General features: G+C 32.2%; 1 protein-coding gene across 1 annotated transcript; it reads right to left on the reverse strand.

Annotated features, from left to right (window-relative positions):
- Positions 1 to 223: 223 nt before the first annotated feature.
- LOC127721072 (uncharacterized) lies at positions 224 to 19,179 on the reverse strand. The gene is made up of 3 exons (XM_052227756.1): positions 19,004 to 19,179; positions 16,906 to 18,365; positions 224 to 258 (listed from the first exon to the last, which is right to left on the reverse strand). Exons 1-3 carry the CDS (start codon positions 19,177 to 19,179, stop codon positions 224 to 226), a joined length of 1,671 nt encoding a protein of 556 aa, XP_052083716.1.
- Between the last annotated feature and the right edge of the window lie 500 nt (positions 19,180 to 19,679).

Raw genomic sequence — 19,679 nt, forward strand, 5'->3', positions numbered from 1 at the left:
TTCAGTACTACAACTTCCAACAATAGTATTGCTGTGCAACTATTTTTTTACTTAATTACCTCTTTTATACTATCCAACCTTCTCCACTTATAGGTCCCTTGTTTAATCAAAAAAATTTCACCTATCTGTGTCAATTCAGTCTTTTGACTATACATGAAAGAAAAAGTGACACAATATTAGATATGAATTAAAAATTTATTAATTTAAGGACTTTGAACTTTCTTCAATTTTTGCTTTCTAACCATTTCTTTCTTGTCCCTGTCAAATAAAACAAAAGTGGTTAATTTGATATAATTGTTTGTAATATATTTAATTTTTATGTTAGAAAAGGGTACACATAATTTCTACAAATATTGACATGCAACGTCTTCCCTTGCATACATGATTTCATACCATCAATCATGAATTGATACCCTGAGATTTGTGACATTGTCCAATCAAGTTGAAGGTTCCAAACAATGTTGCAATATTATAATTGGCTTTTAACTATTCGATCTAAGCATTGAACATCATTGATGAGTGTGTTGAGACATAATGCTGGTCTGTCATATGAAATTATAAGCCTTGTCTTTTTGATCAAGTTAAGCCATGTTCAACTAATATTTTCTACTGTCGTTTCATGTTGTTATGTTATACTGCTGTTTAGGGTTAGGATGAAGGTTTGCACGCCTTTAAATTGTTTAAAACCCGCTGCATATTTTATATGCAACTGTCCTAAGTCAGGAGCCTGTTGTTCAGTGGTTGTTGATTGTTGGTGTGGTTCATACTGATACTAGTTATAGGGTTTTTCTTTCTTGTTTTGTATATAGATTAGTTCTTTGACCTAGTATCTATACTACTAAAGGAAGAGACTGATTTCATTGAGCTGCAACTCCTCTGAAACTATACAAAGCCGGAAATATTTGTGATATGACCTATAAATGTAGTGTTTTGTACTTCCTAAATTTGTCTTTGAAACAATCTTTTTTTCCAGAGAAAACGCCAATTTTTGAGAAAATATCCAAATTCCGAGACCGTTATCGATCCGTACGCGAAAGCGTATAAGACAAGTGATCCTCCCCCTCCTACCCAATGTTTTGACTAAAAGATGAAATTATTTAAACTTACGAATTTATTTGCAAATTGTACAGCGATTTTGCAGGTGTCTCCTAGTAAACTTTAAGGATGGACTAAACTGAAATTTTTTTTTTTCATTAAAATCAACAATTCAAAATGAATACAATAAATCAGAAGAGCATTACTTAAAGAACAAAATAAGCTAAAAATATTTATATGTAATGGAACTCCTTTTCAAGATATTTGATGTTAATAAAATGGCGGGAAAAAGCTTTTTACCTTATAATTAGCATTAGTATTATTTGGGTCTCAACTCGTAAGAAAGGAAATCAACAGTCTGCTTAAATTTTGTTAATGACCATTTATAAGCTATTTGAAGATTTTTATAAAAAGAAAAGTGGGTGTTATGGGTCAAAATATTTAACCCTGTATTTTAGGAAAAAACCCAAGGAGTCAAGAACATTTGACAAAATTTACCAAAACCTCACTTAAGTACATCCTTAAATACATTGTGACTTGGATGGAGAGTTGCCTCATTGGCACTCATACCACATCTTCTTCCTTTTCATTTTTGGGAATTACATGGCTGGAGTGTGGAGACTTATTTATTGAATCATATTTTAATTTATATGTAAGATTAACAAGATCCTTACATGATGTAAATTATTGCATTTCATTAGAAAATTTTACATATATATTAGCATAATGGTACATACCTATTAGCATATGCAACTGCATTATGTAATGTTTTCCTTATTTTGTTTGTTTTGATTTCTGGTAGGTTTTCTTTATTATCTCTTGTGCTGCAAGCTTAAAAGAATGCATTGCTATAAAAGATGTATTGATGTTTCATAAAATTAAAATTTTGATTGGAGCTTAGGTTATCTGTCAGAAGGATTTGATCTCCCAATGAAATTCAATATTCATGATAGCATTTGCTTCATATGTCAATGTGACAACAATGTAAAGCAAAATAAATAAAAACTTGAAATAACACTTTTTGTGTAGTTTTAGCATAAACTGTTTTAGATTTGTGATTTCAAGTCTCAATTATTATCTTATGTAAATGAAAGGTGTTTCTGGCTTGCAAATTGTTAAGATTTTTAGATTCCTTATTTAAATTAAAGAATTGAATGCTTCTTTTAGTTATCTTAAAGGGTTGTTGAACATACATATCCATGTTTAAATTTAGTATAAGGTTTAAGTGGAGTATTTTATGGGATGTAGTATATTGAACCTGCGACTCAGGATTTTGTGTCATTTTTTAAGTGTTAATTTTATGATATTTTTTACCAAATTTTTATATGTTTGGCTTAAAAACAAAATATGTTTGTTTGCTGTTCAGCTACCTTCCCAGAAAAAATAGCCCTACCCAAATAATTTCATTGGTATTTTTTAACAAAGATTATTTTTATTGTTTTATTAGAAATTTTATAATTATACTTGTGTCTGCTTTGATATGGTTTTAATTTGTTTTACTAAAAAAGAAAGATATGTTCCTACCTACCTACCCATATTTTTCATCCATGGATAGGGGAACAGCAAACAATTAATTAAGTTTGGCATTTCACAATTGCAGTTTGAATTTTATTTTAGCAATAAACAAAAATATATAAGGACCCCTAAGTTGCTATAGTGGATAGCTTACCTATTATGGCACTGATAATACTAGCACCATTTTTGAGGTTACTAAGGGATTTTGCATCCCTAAGTTCGTCCTCAGTATAAAAGGCCCTCAAAAGCCTGGCTTCTAATTCTCCCCTGGAACTAGCAGCCCCAAATATCATTGCCCTTGTCTTTATCGGAATGAAACAAGACGTTTTGGGGCATATTTCTATCATCTAAAACAAAAGAAGAAACTTTTAATTAGAATATTAGTATATGAATGTATTGTTCACATCAGAAGTAATAAAAAGTCTAACATGAAGCTTAACATCATATAACAACAGCACATCAGTATCTATCTATCAGTAACATCAGTCATCTCAATAAGCTCCTTAATCAAATACTTTATGATATGCCTACATGAGGTGCATTCTGCACTTCGATTCATACTTCAAGATCTGGTTGAAGTTTTTGGTCAAGGTAGTTTATGTTGAATTTGTACTCAATTATGGGATTAGCATTTAGTTAACAAGTTTCATTATCATCTTAAAAAGTTTTTAAATAATATGCCAAAATAGATCTACTATTGAAACATATTCTAAAGTCACACAATAAACAAATATCATGAAAATGAAACACTTATAAGATTATTTGATACAGATTTATCTTTTCAACTTTAAAACAATAAGATCAGCAGTTAACCTCAAACAAAAATAATCTTTTGAACCTGAGTGCTGAGTTTAATTTTTTTATATATTTACCAACCCTTCTTTGTACTAAACTGACACTGAGCTGGATTTTTAACCTGCTAATTCATAAGTTGGCATGGAGACATGTCACCTTACCCAGACACATTATTTGACTCTGATTCAACCAGTCTTTGCTTGACAGCTAATTTGCAAATACCAATTTTGAAGTCTTAAAATTAATTAAAAACTACAAGGTTACAAACCAAGACCTCCTGTCCGTGAGGAAAGCATGCTTAACTATTACAACACTAAAGCAATGTTAACGTTTAGAATGTGTGCAAATTAGTCAACAGTACAGACTTGATAACAATAGAACATATTTGGTATACCTTCAGATTTGCAGCTTCAGCCTCTGTGTAGATACCAGCTATCTGGATATGTCATTGATCTTAAAGAGAATCGTAAACATTAGAGCAGGCTAGAATGCATTTGATTGGTCGGCAATGGTTCTGAAAATTGTTGTATGGTGTCTAGGGAGAATAGTAAATACCTTACAGATTTTCTATCAACCTGATTTTCATTATTTATAGTTTATTCTGTTGAATAACTGGAATACAGTTCTGTAAACCATAGCAGCATTTAAATCTTTCTCTGCAGAAAATGTAGTCCATGTACAGATTTGAGCATAGTGCAAAACCCAAAATATTTGTAACAAAATTGTGATGAACAGGTTTTTTTTACTGGTGTTGGGACTTGATCTGTAAACAAGAGGCTCACTAGAGCCTGATATTGCTCATTTTATAGTTTTTGTCTCTAGATATTTCATCAATGATATAATACATAATTTGTGATGTTAAAAACAGTCCATTTTATGTTTTTATTCATCACAGTTTTTACCAACAAAAAAATAAAAATAAATGTGGACACAAACATATGTCTCGCCTATGCGTAATTTTGATAGTACAACAAACGTATACAATAATGCAAAATACTATAACTTTAATATGATAACATATAAGCTATGGAAAAAACAAATCAAAGACAATAGACCATGACTGAAGGGGCATGAACCAAATTATCTCCATGGAAATGAGAAATGCCAATGCTTATAAAACTGCACGCCAAATATCATTGACCAACTATTAATAGTTCCCTTTAAATTGACTTATAAATCAGAAACTTTAAGAATGTAAGCTATTGAAAACTTCAAAGTCAATAGACCATACCTGAAGGGGCATGACCAAATTATGGAAATGAGATGTACCAATGCTTATACAACTGCAAAACAAATATCATTGACCAACTATTAATGGTTCCCCTTAAACTGACCTAATCAGAAACTTACACATGTAAGCTATGAACAATTTTCAAAGTCAATAGACCATGACTACAGGGGAGGGACCAAATTATCTCCATGGTAATGAGGTGTTCCAATACCAATACAACTGCACACCAGATATCATTGACCTACAATTAGTGGTTCCACTTAAACTTGAACTTTAACATTGAAAATGAGCAATTCATTGCATCTTAACAAAATACATCTTTTACTATTTAACCTTGTTAGTTCATAGTTCTATATATATTTCTATATATATATAACATTCATTACTTACAACAACAAAATTATTTTTGCTTACCTGGTCTGATGACGACAATTTGAATTCAGCGTATTTCAGTTGTAAATGAAGAACTTTATTATAAAACCAGCTTTATAACTGTGACACTTTGTTATGTTTAAGCTTTTAGTTATGAATGATGATACTATTCTAAAACCCTATTGGGAGGAATATTGTTGGAAAATCTATTGGTTTGGACATACTTTTTTTTATATCGGTTCATTTCAAGTCCATAGCTGGCATTCAGTTTAATTGCTAGTAGTCCTTTGTTAATTCATGTCTATCATTGTATGTTTACTTAGTTTACTTTATTACTTAACATTTTCTAACATTGGACTGGTTTTCAATTGTACGTATCATGGTGTGTTTATTTATTCTACATTGGCTGTATGTGAAAGGGGGAATGTTGAGATCTCACTAAACATGTTTAACCCTACCGCATTTTGCGCCTGTCCTAAGTCAGGAACATATAGCTTTTGTTAGTCTTGTATATTTTTTTACTTTTAGTTCATCTCTTTGTTTCGAAGTGAAGAGTGGCGTCCGTTTTCTTGATCTAGTATACATTAAGATTTTGTGGCCTGCTCAAGACCTCCTCTGGGTGCAGGATTTCTCGCATGTTGAAGACCTATTGGTGGCCTTGAGTTGTTTTGGTCGGGTTGTTGTCTCTTTGACATATTCCCTGTTTCCATTCTTATTCAATTGTTTTCAAGTCAATAGACCATGACTGAGGGGGCGGTACTGAATAATCTCCATGGAAATGAGATGTGCAAATACTTATACAACCGCATACCAAATATCACTGATATACCATAAGTGGTTCCCTTTAAACTGAATAATTACTAACTTTAACAAATTGTCCGCCGCCGTCAGAAACTGCATACATTTGTCTCTCTTTTTGACTCATAATTAAATTATTACACGTGTCTAAACCAATCCGAGGTAATCAAGCAGTTCTATAATGTCTTTGTTTTTTTGAAAGACACTTTACATGTTCTGATTATTATAAGTTGTAATGAGGGTTTAATTTTGACACTCGTAGTTTGTTCCCTAGTGTATTAATGTCATACAATTATTTAAGTATTCTTTCTATTGTATTGGATTAATTGTTCTATTACTTTTATTCCGCATGGTGTTTCGGATATCAATTTAGGTCACACTCGGACCAAGGCCGTTCATCCTCATCAGGTTCTTTGGCCAATATTTAGATTATTTAATTGATCTATTAATATGATTGTATTTTACATCGGATGCGATTATCTTAAAGAGCACGACACCTGGCGGATCTTTTATTCTATAGATCTACTGTTCTTGTGTGTGTCCTTTTTTACATTCAAATTATAGTTTTACTGGTGTAAGATATTCCTTCAGATTTTTATGCCGTTTATATGCAATTATAGGTGGTTTTGGGAATAGTTGTTTTGCAGTTTTATTTTTCTCAATGATGTGCCAGTGTTTTCTTACCATTCTGCCAAGTTGTTTAAACAAGGGATTGTATCTAGTTGCTAAAACTAGAGGCGGCGCTATATGTTTTCTCTTCTTTTTATAAATCAATGTGCCATGTCTAGGTCTTTTTAATGTTTCCTTTATTATCGGTTCAATTTCGCTTTCTTCATATCCCCTATGTATTAATTTATTTTTGAAAAGATCTATTTCCTGTTGTCTGTGGATTTCATTGTTCGACGATCTTATTATTCTTATTGTTTCACCAATAATGAATCCTTTGAAGGCAGTATTAGGATGAGAGGAGGTTTTGTCTAGGTTTTGGAAGTTATCTGTAGGTTTCCGGTATAGTTTAACATCAAAAATGTTGTCCTTCAAGAATCTCTTCCCCTTGAATATTGTTACGTCTAGGAATTGTATTTCGGTATTTGAAATGGTGTGTGTGAACTTAATAAGTTGATGAATGCTATTAGCAATTTTTATTAATTCCATAAAATGTCTTTCAGATTTGTTAAAAATAATAAATCCATCATCCCTGTAAATTGAAATCATTAAGATGTCCTCCGAATATTGGAATCGATTTAGTATGTCTGATATTATTTCAAACATTCTCAGATCTGTTAGGCATGGTGCGGCTGATAGTCCCATTGGAACACCAACTCTCTGCCTAAAAATATTTTCGTGAAATTCAAAATATTATTTTCAAGAATTATTTTTAGTAGTTCCAGCATTTCTGTTTTAGGAGGAAGTTGGATTTCATATTTAAATATATTTTATTTAGGCCAAGCACGATCTACAGCCTCAATTATTTCTTCATGACGCATATTTGTGTACATAGAAGAAATATCAAATGAACACCTAATTATCTCCTGAGGAAGTTTGATTTTTTCTAGTTTGTTAATAAAGTCGGTGGTGTCTTTAGTGTAAGTCCATTGTTCTGTTACCACCGGGTTAATGAAATAATCGAGGAATGTCCCTACTTTTTCAAGTGGGCTGTTGCATATTGATACAATGGGTCTTCCCATAATATTAATATTGTCTTACCATACTTTGTTTACTTTTAGTTAATTTCTGTCCTGGCCATCACTTAGTGAATTTTAAGTAGGAAATAAAGTCTTCCCAGCTCTTGTATTTTTAGGAATTGATAGATATTTTAGAGTAGTATCGTCAATGTAAGATTTCCTGTACAGATTGTTTATTTTTTCATTGAGAATCTTTATAAGTTCTTCAAAGTCAGATTTATTCACCTGTTCATAGTGAATTTGGTCGTTCAAATGATCCATGGCTAATTTGTTATATTTATCTCTGTCAAGTATCACTGTTGATGAATTCTTGTCTTCTTTTTTGATTATGATATTTTTGTTATTCCTCAAAGTCGATAGTGCTATTTTTTTCATTTATGGACATGTTTGATTTGATTTTTTTAGTATTTAATTTTCCAATTTCAATCTTAGTAGCAAAAATGTAGTCTTCAATTGCATTATTAGCGAGAGTAGGATTTTATCCTGTTTTCTGTTGAAATGGATGAGGGATAAAATTACTTGATCCGTCGTCAAACTGATATTTGCATCTCATTTTCGAGCTAGTTCTTCAAAATCAATGAGAATATTAGCCTTTGCATTTTTTATGCTTGGACTAGGAACGAATTTTAAGCCCTTAGCAAGAACTGATATTTCGTTTTCGTTTAATTTTTGTTTGGTATACATATCAATATATTTTAAGTTATGTATGCTTTTAGCGGTTTCTTTCAGTTTTCTTTTGTAAGATATCCTACGTTTGTTGTTTCTGTTTTTCCTTTGTTTGTTTTTCAAAAGTTTCCGGTTCTTATCCTGATTTGATTTCTCAGGCGTCTTCTTTTATTATTAGGCATACGATTTTATTCTATCTAACTGTGTATAATATAGCACAGATACGCACAAGCCTTTCCCTTTTCAATCCCTTTTATTATGTATATATCTATATGTTATTTATCTGTATATTCTGTATATGTATTAGAATTGATAATTAAAGGAAGATTTATTCCTAGAATCACCTTCGTATTTTTTCCAATATTTTTCGTTAACTATTGCTTTGTAAAATTTCTACAACTAGCTATATATTTTGATAGATTAGTGATTGTTTGAAGAGTTTTTCCTTTTAAATCACCTCTGTATGTATACAATTTTAAATCTTGGAATATGTTTACTGTAGCTCTATATCTTAGAAGATTAATGATTGTTTGAGGTGTTTTTCCTTTCAGAACACCTCTGTATGTATACAATTTATAGCTATGTGTATCCGATAATGCTGACCATCGAAGTGAGTTTTATCTATAGGGATTTGTAAAGACTGATGTGCACGTGTTTTCAATTTATTGTTTATAGTTTTGATTGGTTGAAGTAAATTGATAGTACTTTGCTATTTGATTGGCTAAAAGCATTGAATGTTCCTATTGCGTAGTAGTAGGTGTACATATGCATCATATCAGTTGTGACTTCATACAGTTAGTTGGCTACAAAACGATATTTTTACATCTGAAAACAAATCATCTATTATACGGTTTATTTAAAGGTTTCAAGTATGATTATTTGTCGTAGCAGCTGACAATTTTTTTTTATATTGTGATCGAACGTGTGCTATTTTTTCGTTTTGATTATTTGACTGAAAAACATATATGTATAGCTTTGCTCCTAAACTTCTGAGAATTGAAATTTTTGTAATATTTTTCATTTGTTTTAGCAGACGATGCTTCTATTCTTACTAGCAGGAAATCTAGCCTTATCTAATTACAAAATGTGTTCGCCCGTTGTATAGTTTTAAGATTATCAGACGATATCATTAAGTGTGTGAAGATAATCACCGGACAGTATTTGTTGACCTTAAATCATGTTATTATTTTTATCTCGGTTGATTAGAGTGAGACCTATAATAAGATTGTGTATCATTTATAATATCTATTTCCATAAATTCATTTTACGAATACTAAATATAATTTAATTATTTAATTACAATCAGTAACATAAACAAACTTTACCTCATTCTGAAAGTAATAAATTATGTGTTTGCCGAGTAAGAATAATCCACTACTTATGTAAAGTCCTGTATAGATTTTAATTTGAATTGTTTAACTGATGTTTGATCTGAGTTCATTATAAAAATTATTTAATGTAGCATTTCAGTTCACATATTTAAATTATCTTTGTCTTTAATAAGACGAGTGTCTGTATTGATGGTTGAACCGACGTCCTCTGTGTCCTCCTCTGTAATTTTGATATCCCCTGTTTCTGTCCAGTTCTTTTCTTAGATCATCCAGTTCTCATTTTAGATCAGAGATTTCAGATTTATCCTTAGTTCCAGCTTTATGTTCTTGTCTTCTTTCATGTTTTTCAGGTATACCTGCCGCCTTTTGGTATTCAGCAGCCCACTTGTTTTTCATTTCCATTATCCTGTCATTTAATTTACTAATGTTCTTTTCCACATTCCTTATTTCCATTGTCTAGTTTAGGACAGGCGTCTCGCCATATTAGCTCAATGTCCTTTGCTACCGTATTTACTACTTCTTTGGCACCGTCCAGCATATGCTCCCTAAAATCCCGGCGTATTTTTCTGTTGAACTCTGTCACTTTGTTGTCAAAGTATTTCTCTGATTCCGGGTCCCCGATAAAAGGGGCGAATGTTGCCTTTGCAATCCTTGCATATGTAGGTAATTCATCATTGGAATATCTTCTGAGGTCTCTGGTAAGGGTTGCTGCATGATGTCTTCTTTTAAGTTTTGACTCGATTTTTTCACATGCTTCTGTGATTATATTTATCCCCTCTTCATCGAATACCTCGTCTAGACTTCCTATGTCGAAACTGATAGGAATGATTCTATGCCTGGGAGTCGATTGTTGTGATGGAGGAATTTCGTCATCCATTATATCTAACTCTAATCTTGTATTATTCATATTTTACATCCGAAATGTAGTGCGCTTGAGAGAAGAATGGGGTTTTCTGGTTTATTTTGCTGTATAATTGGGTTTCCATTTCAGTGTTCGTGTTAATGAAAAGTATCTTTTCATCTTGTGATATATAGTTTGATCCCCCAAGTGGTAAATGCTCCATAGAAAATCGCATTTGTAGCGGTGTATTATAGAGTTGTATCGAGCCTTTATTTCAAGCTATGTGTTGGCTCATTGTTATGGTTTATACCCTTCTTGCTAATATTAGAAAATCACTAAACTAATTTTCATTCAAATTGTATATTGAGGTCAAAAAAGTTTCGACCATATAATATGTCTACTTGATTTACTTGGAGATTACTTAATCTGATGATTAAGCAATACGAAGGCAAGACAACGAGAGAAGCAGAGGCTTCAAGCTATTATGATTAAATTATTACACGTGTCTAAACCAATCCAAGGAGTAATCAAGCATTTCTATAATGTCTTTGTATTTGAAAAACACTTTACAGTATTATAAGTTGTAATGAGGGTTTAATTTTGACACTCGTAGTTTGTTCCCTAGTGTATTAATGTCATACAATTATTTAAGTATTCTTTCTATTGTAATGGATTATTTGTTCTATTATTTTTATTCCGCATGGTGTTTCGGATATCAATTTAGGTCACACTCGGACCAAGGCCGTTCATCCTCATCAGGTTCTTTGGCCAATATTTAGATTATTTAATTGATCTATTAATATGATTGAATTTTACATCGGATGCGATTATCTTAAAGAGCACGACACCTGGCGGATCTTTTATTCTATAGATCTACTTTTCTTGTGTGTGTCCTTTTTTACATTCATACATACAACAGGGCTTTTAAGAACCAAAAACTATCTGTAAAGTATCTTATGAAGAATCCTATGATACAGTCATAGAAATAATTATATTATAAGTATGTCTGAACAAGTGACAACTCTAAGACAACTCTAAACAGATTTATCCATCTGATCACCAGTGAAGGTGATAATTGTAAGGCTATATTTATATATATATATACATACTGGACACTTTGAAATATAAACAATGTCATGCACATTGTTGAGCTATGAGCTAGCTGTCATTATTTAAGTTGTTTATCATCTATTTTCATTTAAACGGGTATATTATTACGGGTCAGTCATTTATCGACCCCATCATACAGACAAGCATCATTCCTCACTCAAAACCATATATTTGCAAAATGGTGTCAAGGGAGAGCCAAAAATTCAGTCCTTTAAATTTTCTCCCATGAACAAGGATTGAAACCAGGAACCTTTTTGTAATAGTCTGATATGCTAACCACTACAATTTAGCTCCATCCACTACACTACAGCTTTTGTTTGCTATTGAACATAATGCGAATAAAATTGTTCAAAGTCAACAGTAATAAATTAGGAAGTTGCAATCTGTAGGATTAAGACAGTATTGCAAAAGATATAAAGACATAATCCTTTTTCTTCATAATCTTACAGATCCTCAGCATTCAGTGTGTGGCAAGTTTACATGGTCATAAATGAATTACCTCCTAATCTCAGGTATGGTGTCTTTTATAATTTATTATCAATGTGATAAATAATTAACAATCAATATAAAAAGTGATAAATAACACAAAAAAGTATTGTTTGAATAAATCTGAAAATTTAACTTTTTTATTATTTGGATTTTAAATGGCAAAATATGTTCATACAGCAGGGCTTTTAAGAACCTAAACTATCTGTAAAGTATCTTATAAAGAATCCTATGATACAGTCATAGGAATAATTATATTCTAAGTATGTCTGAACAAGTGACAACTTTAAGACAACTCTAAGATAGATTTATCCATCTGATCACCAGTGAAGGTGATAATTGTAAGGCTATATTTATATTTAAATAAAAGTTTTATCATTTATCAGCAAAAAGTTCTGATTTTGGCAATTAAACCATTAAAATATCACGATAGAGTAAACTGTCCTTTCTGCATACAGACATGTCGAATATACAGTGATAAGGTGGTATCCATTTGATGACAGAAAAATAGAGGCAATTAAGATTTCATTCCAAATCCGTAGCTATAAAACCTCATCTGACAGTGTTTTTGCATCTGGTAAATGCCAGTTTATTTACACATGACATATATTCTTCTCTATTTCTTACAAACTTATAGGCGAGTGACTTATTTCAAAAAGACGCTTAGTTAACGACTTTAATGCACCCACCTAACACACGGCTGTATTATATATCATTCGAAAGCTAATAATCTGTACTTTCTGTTTTGTCCGGTTGTAAAAAAATCGTACGGTGCATTTTCTGTTAAACCAAGGTCAAAAGTCATGAAAAAACATTCCAATTTTTGCGATTACTAAACAAAAAGCCATTTTCTAATTCTTGTACCATAAAATTTTTCAAAAGATCATATGAACTTTATATAACATAATACATTATTTCCAAATCAAACAAAAAATAAGAGGCTATATGCGCAATATTTCCCGAAAATTGAAATTCATCACAAATCCTTAAAAAAATGAAAAATTGTTCAAAAAGCAAAATATATCTTGGCGGATCGATATTTGTATGCTAAAAAAAAAGAAAAATAATATGTTTTAGGTCAAGGAATATTTGTTGTGTAATTTTAAGATGCAATTATTAATTATTGTTTATAGAACAGCCTTCTATTGAAGTGTTTGCAGTTGCCCCAAAATCTGCCATCTGCAAATAGCGATCATGTTGTTATTCTATGTTAAGATAGCACATCGCTAATTGTCAATATCAGGGAGGAGAATGATTTTCTATAATCAAAGAAGGGGTATTTAAAGTTCAAAAAGAATATATACGAGCTAATTTAGGTAAAAATATGTTTTTTACGAAGTCAAACTTATTTACTTTTTTTAATCATGTTTAAATGCAAACATGACTTTGCGAATAAATCGTAGACAACATTGAAATAAGAAACCTTGTTTAGAAACACTTGGTTGTCTAAAGCGGGATGTAAACGAACTACATATAATGCTGCTGCATTGAAAACCTTCCTGACCTTATAAAATCATTCGCTGTTTTAGGCAGTGATCGTTTTCATGCTGTGCTGTGCTGTGTTTTGTGGACTGTTGTTCGTCTCTTGGACTTTAATTTTATTTTGTTCATGGTTTTAATTAAGTTTATTTGATTCATGGTTTGAGATGTTGATTGTCCGTTTGGTATTATTTCACTTTAAAGATATTAGCTCGCAGTAATGAAAATCGGCAAACAAATCACCTCAAAGTAAAGTGAAGAAGATTAACGCAATAAGACAAATATCCACGAAAATAACTTTATTTGCTCACGGTGATATATATATATAGAACCAAATCGTTATCATGATATATTTAAGGGCATCCGATACAGTTTCTCGATATAATGTCATTTTTATAATTTTGAAATATGTTGTAGGCCTTGGCGAGTTTTAAAAAAAAAACACAAAATAAAACATAGGTCACCGTGCTTGTTTTCGAGAAAATTGAGGCTGAAAATTGGGGATTTGTGCAAATTTGTAAAAAAGTTAGACAATATTATAAAATTTTTTGAGAAGATATTCTTCGTCGTAAATTAGTAAGAATGGGTTCAATCTGAAGCTGTGGTAAGTTACAATAAGGGAAAAATAAAACCCTACAAGAATGATTGTATATTTATTCAAGCCTTGCTTGACATTGCGGACAAGATGCTCAAAGTGGCATATTTTTTAACCGAAAAATATGGAAATAAACTGGTTCTGAAAATGTCATTTTTCTCATTTTTCTACATTAACTGCATTTTGTCATGCTTTCTCCAAATCTCAAATGAAAAGTATATGTCACCGTGCTGGATTCGAAGATAAACGCAATTAATACTAAAAATTGCGTTCCCCTTTGGTAACCTCGCCATTAGCGCAAAAATGCACGACGTCGCTGGCTGAAGATTTCGACATCTCCCGCCAATTATACCTGCAAGGTCATCTTCGTCGTTTTTAAGGTGTATAATGATTATTTCTCTCTACTTCGAGGAGTGGAAGGGCCATATTCAGGAATTTAGGATAGATACATCTAATTTGACGGAGTTTAAGAACAGAAAGTTAAATCGACAGGAAGTCGAGATTTATCCATATCGTGATGCGGAAACTTATTATCTTCATTAGAAATAGGATTTGTTAATTTATTATCGTGAATTGGGATGACATCCTCCTACATGTACCCTCTCCAGACTTGGATTTAGGGGGCAGGGGTCCGGGTAATCCTTAAGGAGCTAAATATATGATAAATATATAAACTTCTTACAAATATCATTCCAATTGATGACTTTCTATAGTGCCCTCTCTTAAAAAACCACGATCCGCACCTGAGTACTCCTTTAATCATTTTGGTGTTCAGGAGAATTATTAAGTGATTACAAAAATGAACAATCTTTTTTCCATTTTAATGTAATAAAGTTTTATAGTCAACGGAAACATTGAAAATCGACATAGGAGAATTACAAACCGCAGTCAAGCATATGGTTATGAAGAAAATTATTTGAAACTTTTCATACTAGATCTTGTATACATGATTTGATGTTTTACGCCCAGTTATTCAGAAGCAAAGAAATGTAAAAAGAGAAATGGACGGAAGGACAGACAGATGCACATTCACCTTTTGAAAAGCTACAAAGTGACTATACACTTCATTAGTTGATTAGTGATACATACCTGGTATTAGCTACGATGTTGATGTATGGCTGTTTTATGTCCAGTGGCAAATCAAATGCATTCGTAGAAGGCCGTACGGTGACATATGGTTGTTAATTTATGTCCTTTGGTCTTTTGTGTTGAGTTGTCTCATTGGTATTCATACCACATGTTCTTATTTTTTTAATCAGAACGAGGAAATGTTTATGCAATATGAGTGTTAACCATGCTTTATACTATAGACAGACATGCACTATGGGCCGTTCTAGTTTACAAAGTAACCGTACAGAAGAAGACATGTCACCATAGCCTTACATTTTAACCTGAATCCAAGTTTACTAGTTTGACTTACTCCTTGTCGCGTGCTTAGCGGAGAAGCAGCAAATACCAATATTAAAGACTTTAGTTTGATCCGGCCAGGAGTCTGTAATCAATATGAACTAATGGGTGTGTACGTTTTTTTTTATATTTTCTTTCCAAACAGATACAAAACTTATAGAATTATGCCGCGTGTCACAAACACAAGACCAAACAATCCACGAGAAAATATTAGCTTAAATATTCTTTAGCTATCCACCATATGCATATTAGTCAATTCCTCTTCTGTCACGGAATTTTCAAACGTACACCTTTTGATTTTGTATGAATATTTACTGTGTATATATAGTAGCACAATTATATTTGATAACTTATTAAAATTAGCCTCCTGCATGTTGATCGACTTACCAACCTTGGACTATTTAGCATTTCTATACACACTTGTATTTTACCGACAAGTCTTCTGATGATTAGTATAAAAAGCAAACTGCGACTTTGAGATGAAGAACAGCAATAAAAGCGCTGTTCCTTTGCTTTTAATGGGGTTTTTTACTGCGCATGTGCTGATTTTGTGATGGATCATTGATTCCCCGTATCCTTTGTTTTTTTTATTATTTATTGTTCTAGAATTATTTGGGTTCTTTTTTAAGAAAAAAAGTAAAACAACACGAGAAATAAATGTGTTTATACATTTATCAGTACAAAATATTGTTTGTACTATAAACGAACAAAGATCATTCAAACAAGATTTATAAGTTATCAGTTACTATCAAAGAAGCTGATACCTTTTTCTTTCTACACATTAATAAAAGCACAATACTTATATATTTTCCCTAAGAAACAAGAGAATTACGAACTGCAAACGCATTTTGTTAACATGATTAATTAAGATTATCTGATAATGTTCATCAATTTTCAATGACTTTGTGATTACAAAGCTAAATTTTGTAAAAATAGATGATAGTTGTACTATAAAAACAGAACAGTTCTAAAAAATTTGTTATTTGAATGAATAACTAAGAATTCCAAACAATGTTTTTTTTTCAATTACTTATTATCGTAATATCCAGTTATTTTTTTTATGACGGCCGCTGTTTTCGTAACACGAGGTGAACCGTCCTGTCTTCTTTGAGATAACAAATCAAGTAAACCCTGAAAGCCTTTTCTATGAAACGCTAGATCCAGATTACATTTCTTAAGACCGGATTGGGCACATCTTACAGCCATCTGAGCAGACATATATTTTCCCTTAACAAGATCTCCAAAACTCTCAGCATCAACCTTTACGATTGTATCATATTTCATGTTTTCAGCAATCGATTCAACGCTAAAAGAAAATTCAAGTACATCTTGTTTCTCTACTTTGGAAAGAGTAATTAACTTATGTAAGGAATCGACATCATCAACGGCATTATGCGCATTGTACTTTTCATTACAAAAATGTTCAAATAATATTTGCTGACTGTAGCTATTTAGGCCTGGAAATTTTTGCCGGAAAAGCGGAAGCGTGTCGGCGAATCCAAAAACAGATTTCCGGAAAGCTGCATAGCAGGTTAGTTTGGACATGTTATTAATCAAACGCCTTGCATCAAATAATTTGCAATTATGTGCAACAAGCATGACTTGACCGTATTGTTCTAACCAAAGTACAAAACTCTGGAAAGCTGATTCCGAAGTAACTGCATGAACAGGTTTTCCATTGTAAAAAAGGATATTTCCATTTGCTGTTAAACCAGTAACAGCACTGGAACTCGGCGCTATTGATTTATTCGGCTGAATATACGTATCAAACTTATCACCAGAGACTATGTTTAGTGCAGCTATTTGCAGAATTTCGGAATCTAATTTCAGCGAAGATGTTTCCAGGTCAAAAAGTATGCAACTACCAGTAAACGATGAAAAGGGCAATAATGCTGGTTTCTGTTTGATTCCCGGGATCTCTTTATCTTCAGTTACTAAACTAAGAGACAATCCCGATTTATAAGTAACACCCTCTTTTTTTTCTGTCTGTATTAATTTATTCCTAAATTTCTTCTTTTCTAAACGCCGCTTTTTTACAATTGGTTGCTGGGAGTACTTCCGTTTCCGTTTTCTCTCTTTTGACAATTTTTCAGAATGGTTATTAGTGATTGCATCCGTTAAAAGGTTAGCTTGTGTATTTATGCATGAAATATAAGAATACCCTATATTTTTTTGCAACACTGCAGCGCTCACCCGTGTTTTCAGATTTTCGCTTTTACTGAAACAAAACCGTTTAGGTGCTTTAGATGCATATATATTGTTTGTAGATTCAACATCCTTTGTTGATCCAGCCGGTGCTAGACGTTCAGCATTGTTAGCGACTGTGTCAAATATGATTTGGACGTCTTGTCGTAAAGCATCATCCGTTAGCGGTTTACCATGAGGGAGATATTTATGAAAATTATTTTCAATGTTTTTATTGCACCAATTGCCACATTTGTCATGAATACCGAATGAATGTGGAACAATTGCTGTTAATGTTTCTTTGAGCTTAGTTGCATTGTTTTTATTCTGTTGAATAGCATATGAAAAACACATCTTGTAATATTCTATGATATCTGTACTCAGTGTTTTGTGTTTAGATTTCAAATTATAAAAAGCATTACCGAGTGATTTTGTTGAATGGTTGATATCGCTCCATTTTTTTACCTCGTGGTCCAAAGCTTCTTTTACCCTAGACAAAGTAGCTGAATCATCATCCATAATAAGCACATCAACAGGAACCCCAGAAACTTCTTCAATATTTTCCATCAGTGATGCTCCTGTTGACGATTCCATGGCTTTTGCGCTTTTTGACCAATTCTTTTGACAGTTGTGTGGTTTTGCGTCTAATTTGGCTTTCTCAGCACTGTGACATATGGCGCAATGTGTAACACGAAGGTCATAATCTAATATTTTCCCAGTAAGCTGACCAATTGCGGTTCCAACGCCCGACGAACTACTGTACGAGCGACCTGATCCCCGCTTCTGCCAACACATATCATACTTTACTGACAATCCTTTTCCTGGAGTTGCAATTCTTAAAAGATAATTAATTTTACATTATTATGTTTGATTATATTGGTTTTATAATTCTAATTATAAATTCTACGTAGTATATAAAAAAAGACTAGTATTGTCAGCAAAACTGGATATAGCGGCAAAATCGTTTAATGCCAACTATGAGCTACGTGGAGTTTTTAGGGATTGATTGATTGATGATTGCTTGATGTCCAGTGGCAATTATTTCATGCATATTCAGGACGATGTACTTTTAAAGTGCTTCGTACAGGAATAAAGGGAATCTGTGTATAGGCGACAATTAGAAGTGAACCCAATAACTTAAGACATCAACTTATTTCTTGACCAATTCCAATGTGGTAAAATTCAAAGACTTGATTTCTTAGGGTTATTTAATGTGCTGAATCTAACTGTGTACTTTTATTTTGGAATTTCGGCCCGTTCTTTAATTGGTCCTCCTTTAATTCCAAAATTAAACTTAATTTGATTTCTTCAAAAACCGAATTCTTGGGGTTATTTGATATACTGATTTTAACTGTGCATTTAAATTTTTGTTCGATTTTAATGATAAAAAAAAAAAGATGAATGCAATGGTTATTTTGATATGCTGAATCTAAACCCTTAAAAATAATTCCGGCCCGGTATATGCATAATTACCTTGTTTCTGAACATTCCTTTGTAATTGCTTCATGACATGAATATCGTGCTACATCTACCATTGGTTTAAACAGCTCGCGTTCTCTCTTCTTCATCGTTCTCTCAGAACTACCAGGGACACCCATTATTGTCATAAGTCTGGAAAGCTGACGAACACCTATGCCAACATCTATCATTGCTAAAATTTAAATATCCATGTATAGAGGTATATACATAAATTAGATTATAGTCGACTTAATTCAAATCAAAACATCAATAAAGCTGACACTGGTATACTTATTTACAGATACATTTTCATCACGAGTTCGGAATACTAGACTAAGTATCCTTGGTTTTGAAAACGGAGGAGGACGGACTGACGAATAAAACGAAAATAATACAGTTGATTCTGTTATTTTTCTTCTTTGGGGAGCATAACATCGTCCTATAAATTTCAGAAAAGAAGAAATTGGTATAAAATGAAAGATCTGTTGGTATATACAGGAACCTTTTTTGTTGGAAATTGTATATGGGTTTGTTATAGGAAATCTATTTCGATGTTCAGTCGCCGATATTACAATGTAAGGGCAGTATGATTTTATACGATTCGGTTTGGTGTTTTGCTTTCTGTTACCGGTTTTACATATAATAAAACTATCTTAACCTCGTCACGGGTTCATGCATGAAGAAATAAGTA

The sequence above is a fragment of the Mytilus californianus genome, unplaced genomic scaffold (assembly GCF_021869535.1).
Source record: "Mytilus californianus isolate M0D057914Y unplaced genomic scaffold, xbMytCali1.0.p SCAF_12, whole genome shotgun sequence".
NCBI classification, from domain to species: Eukaryota; Metazoa; Mollusca; class Bivalvia; order Mytilida; family Mytilidae; genus Mytilus; species Mytilus californianus.